We start from the raw sequence: 3,825 nt of genomic DNA, 5'->3' as shown, positions 1-3,825 counted from the left end.
TGCAGGAAAAATTGTGCTCTGGTCCTTGAAATGGTTGAGACTTCTTTTGGAGTTTGATCTCTCCGCTTCTCCTCCCTAATATCAGAAATCAGAACCTGAGAAAATATGGGGTTTGATCTTGAATGAATTCGAAAATTGTTGTCAGCTTTTCTCAACTTTTGGCTATATATAAGGATCCATATAGATGGACTGAACAAGACAGGTGGACCTCAAACAATATCTTGAATATGAAAAAGTTTCAACGGTACTGTTCCATTCAATTAATTCTACGTGCATGTTACTTGGATATTGGCAATTTTAACTAATGAAGTCGTCTGGTTTAATTATTAATCAAATTAATTAATTAATTAATTGTTACATCTTTTCCTTGCGCTATCTTATCATGTCTTTTTGATGTTTTCCCCCAATGTAACTTGTTAATATAGCTTGTTAAATCATGTGGTAATTGTCTACAATGCAGCAGCCACCTCATCTTGTTTCATTCTTAGAATTCAATGACATGTAAGTTGTTTCCAGTTATTAGAGATTGTAACTATACTATTATGCATCATGAACTTGTATACCTAGTTCAGAACTATATGCCTGTACATCTTGAGTAAATTTATTCCTAGGTTTTCAGAAAAATATTATGAAGTTATTCGGGTTCTCCAAAATTGGCGTACCACTTACAGGCATGCTAAATGCAAAGTCTCTTTAGGTGCACGTGCGCGGGGTACCAATCCTCTGACATTAACTTAAAAAGAAAAAGTGAAGAATCATAGGGACATGTAGATGCCCAAAATAACCAATTTTTCAACAATGCTCATCCATCACAAGCAAATAAAAACCTGAAAACCACTGAACAAAGAGCCAAATAAAATGTAAATTGCAACGTAATGAAACGATCTAACAAGTTTGGAGATAGTTCCACCCAAAAATTTATACCTAATACATACTCTCCTAAATAAAATAAAAAAACCCACCTGTTCTTTTTCCCTATTTTCTATAAATAAATATAGTACGATAAACACTAACAAATCATGGGCAGCCCATCTCCTTCAAAGCAAATACCCCTAAAACTTGTTCTGGTCCAAATTGCCTTGAGAGTTTCCCATCCTGCCCCTCCCCGTCCTAATCCAACTGGAATGGCGCGCATTAGCAAACTGCAGGGTGTTGAAGTACTGTTGCGAGTGAGCAAAGTTGCCTGCATTAAAATTATGATTGCCCGATAAGCCTGCAGGATGTATACTTGTAATTGCAGAGTTATGAGCAGGCATTTCGCCATAATTAATCCGCTGCTGCTGCTGCTGCTGAAAGTTCTGATTGCAGCCACCAATGTTGATGCTGAAGTTGCCTATTTCATAGCATTGCTGAGGTAATGCAAAGTTTGGTGCATGATTGGTCGGTTCGAATTGATCGAAAAATTCGGGAATGCTGGGGAGCGTAGGCAAGAAATCTTCATCTGCAGAAGGAAATGGATGACCGAACTGATCATAGATTTGGTTTTGGTTCGGGTTCAAAAGTCCAGGTCCAGACGGTAGGTCTTGAAGCATGCAGGGAATCAGCTGGTTTTGTAGTGTTTGCGGGTTCGGGTTTATTTGTTCGGGTTGGATTTCGGTTGGTTCAGAACTGGCTTTGGGTTCGGGTTCGGGTTCACGGCGGGCTCTTTTGTCTGATGGTTGGATTTGTTGCTGCTGCAGGTTATTTGGGTTTGCTGCAGGTGCAGGTTTCTTGCTCTTGCCTTTGCCGCGACTTCGATATATCTTGCTCAGGACATAGTCATCCAACTGCATTCAACATGTACAGCGGTTAAAAGTTTAATAATTAGACAAGAAAGCTTACAGTGGAAATTGTCAAAGTTTTTTTAAATTTGTTCATGAACATAACTATAACTAAGAAAATCAATATAAAGAATGAAAGCACGGGAAAAAGTAACTGAACATTATCCAAGAAATGGCAAAAGAAGATTAATATAATTGAACAGAAACCAATCAAAGTAACATCAAGAAAAATCAAAATTTTAAATAAAAGCCTGGAAGCTCACCAGCATGCGGCCGTTCTTGATCGGCTGTTTCGACTCCTCAATCTTAAACTCATGCATCATCCACTCCGTCGGCGTCCCTTGATCGCCCTTCCTCGTTCTGCAGTTCTCAATCTCCATAAACACCAGGGGTTTCTTTCCCCCAATTTTCATCCTCCGGCCGCCTTCCATTTCCTGGATATCTGTATCTGCTGCAGTGGCCTTCCAATACCCTCCAGACGCTGCTCGGTCTGGCCTACTCCCTTTCTCATACTTCCTATTCCTCGACGTAAAAAAATACCAACTCTTCTCCTGCTCTTTATCTGCATATATCTCTGTAAAACAATACCGACACGAAAATTTGATCGGTATTAAAAAACATTGTTTCTAAAAAAAAAAAAAAAAACTCCTCAAGAAATCTATAACCGGATTTTTTTTGCTTCTTAGGCGTCTGCACAGTCTGCACAATTTGCATAGTTTGGCGGGAGTAGTCATAACCAACATATCTAGACGTTGCTCTGATATCATGTTATAGTCTGTGCGACTAGGACTCCGAAGTTATGGTGAACGTTGAGTGTTATTATTTGAAATTCTATTTATGGATATGTGAAGGACCTAAGGGATACCAAAGAAAGAAAGTCCTTCACGTTTGAAGACACGCATGACAACAAACATAACAAGCCTAAACGATACGCATATTGTGCTCCAAAAATACTAAAATAAGTCAAAAAAAAAAAGGCTCGACGGACAGAGATACCTGTAAGCCGTGTTGGGTTATAATTATACACGTTGACATCCACGATGACGGCTTCGCAGGGGAGTTCACCGCCGAGAACCTTAGGCCTGAGATAACGCAGTATGAGCTCTTCGTCGGTAGGGCGAAACTTGAAGCCAACGGGCAGCCTCTCCGGCTCTCTCTCTTCTTCGCCGTCGAAGCTAATCGCAAGAGGGGATAAAAATTCGCCTCCTCGACTCGCCATGGTGCCGGCCGAAGGAAAAATTGTTCTCGGACTTAAATACTGTGGGTTGACGTCGAAGAGTTAGAGAAGAGTTGGGCTTTATCTCAATTTTTATAGTAGTAATATTTGCTGTACTTTACCCCTCCAATTCAGACAGGGAGAAAACTAACAAATTTGAAAAGAATCGTGGTTTATCTGAACTTTTAACCCGTACGAATTTATTCCTAATCCAACTGAGCTATAGTACTTAATTGAGGGTGAAACTGGGCAGCCAAGTTTTAAAAATCTGAAACCTTATCACGTTGGGATTAGAACTTCAAGTTTTCAAAATTTGGGCCTTCCCTAAAATGTTGTGGACTATAGTGGTAGGAAAAGAAATTCGAATAACTTCAATCTGTTGAGTTTTCCAACTGCATTCTTTCCATCGTTTGGTTTCTGCAATTGGACAGAATTTTTTTTTTTTTTTTTTCGGTAGGGATCCAATTTCGAAAGAAGGGGGCTTAATAACTAGATTGCTAATTTGAAAAGGGTACTATAGTCTTTTTACCAGCTCATCCAACATTGCTTGAGGGTTAGTTGGAAACTTGAAAATGTTTGGGTGGTTTTCCGTAACAACCAAAAATTTTAAGTGTTGCGGGTTCCCATATTTCCTGACAGACCCTTTTGTCCTTCTGTGTTACATGTAAATTTTGCAGAAAAGTCCAACAATCAAATGTCACACGTGTATCAGTCCATGAATCAGTGTCAGCATCTCAACCGCAAGCACACGAGAAACGGTGGAAGATTAAGCTTCATGAATGAATGACAAATTATCAAGCTTATTGATTCCAAAAACTGAAACTGGCAATCAAATGATAAGACCAAAGA

General features: G+C 39.4%; 1 protein-coding gene across 1 annotated transcript; it reads right to left on the bottom strand.

The window, feature by feature from the left end:
* On the bottom strand, positions 930-3,011 carry LOC109839703 (NAC domain-containing protein 45-like). The gene is made up of 3 exons (XM_020408215.1): positions 2,757-3,011; positions 2,024-2,334; positions 930-1,766 (listed from the first exon to the last, which is right to left on the bottom strand). Exons 1-3 carry the CDS (start codon positions 2,977-2,979, stop codon positions 1,053-1,055), a joined length of 1,248 nt encoding a protein of 415 aa, XP_020263804.1. The 5' UTR covers positions 2,980-3,011; the 3' UTR covers positions 930-1,052.

This window comes from Asparagus officinalis, chromosome 4, assembly GCF_001876935.1.
Source record: "Asparagus officinalis chromosome 4, Aspof.V1, whole genome shotgun sequence".
Classification (NCBI taxonomy): Eukaryota; Viridiplantae; Streptophyta; class Magnoliopsida; order Asparagales; family Asparagaceae; genus Asparagus; species Asparagus officinalis.
The sequence above is the reverse complement of the archived record's forward strand: the minus strand, read 5'-3'. Positions and strand labels throughout refer to the sequence as shown.

What these genes read in the sequence shown, in the direction of transcription:
- LOC109839703 (XM_020408215.1), bottom strand. Translation starts at nt 2,979, where the DNA reads ATGGCGAGTCGAGGAGGCGAATTTTTATCCCCTCTTGCGATTAGCTTC. An exon ending in TAACCCAACACGGCTTACAG is followed by an intron (nt 2,335 to 2,756) that starts GTATCTCTGTCC and finishes ATTGTTTTACAG; the next exon opens with AGATATATGCAGATAAAGAG. An exon ending in TCAAGAACGGCCGCATGCTG is followed by an intron (nt 1,767 to 2,023) that starts GTGAGCTTCCAG and finishes TGTTGAATGCAG; the next exon opens with TTGGATGACTATGTCCTGAG.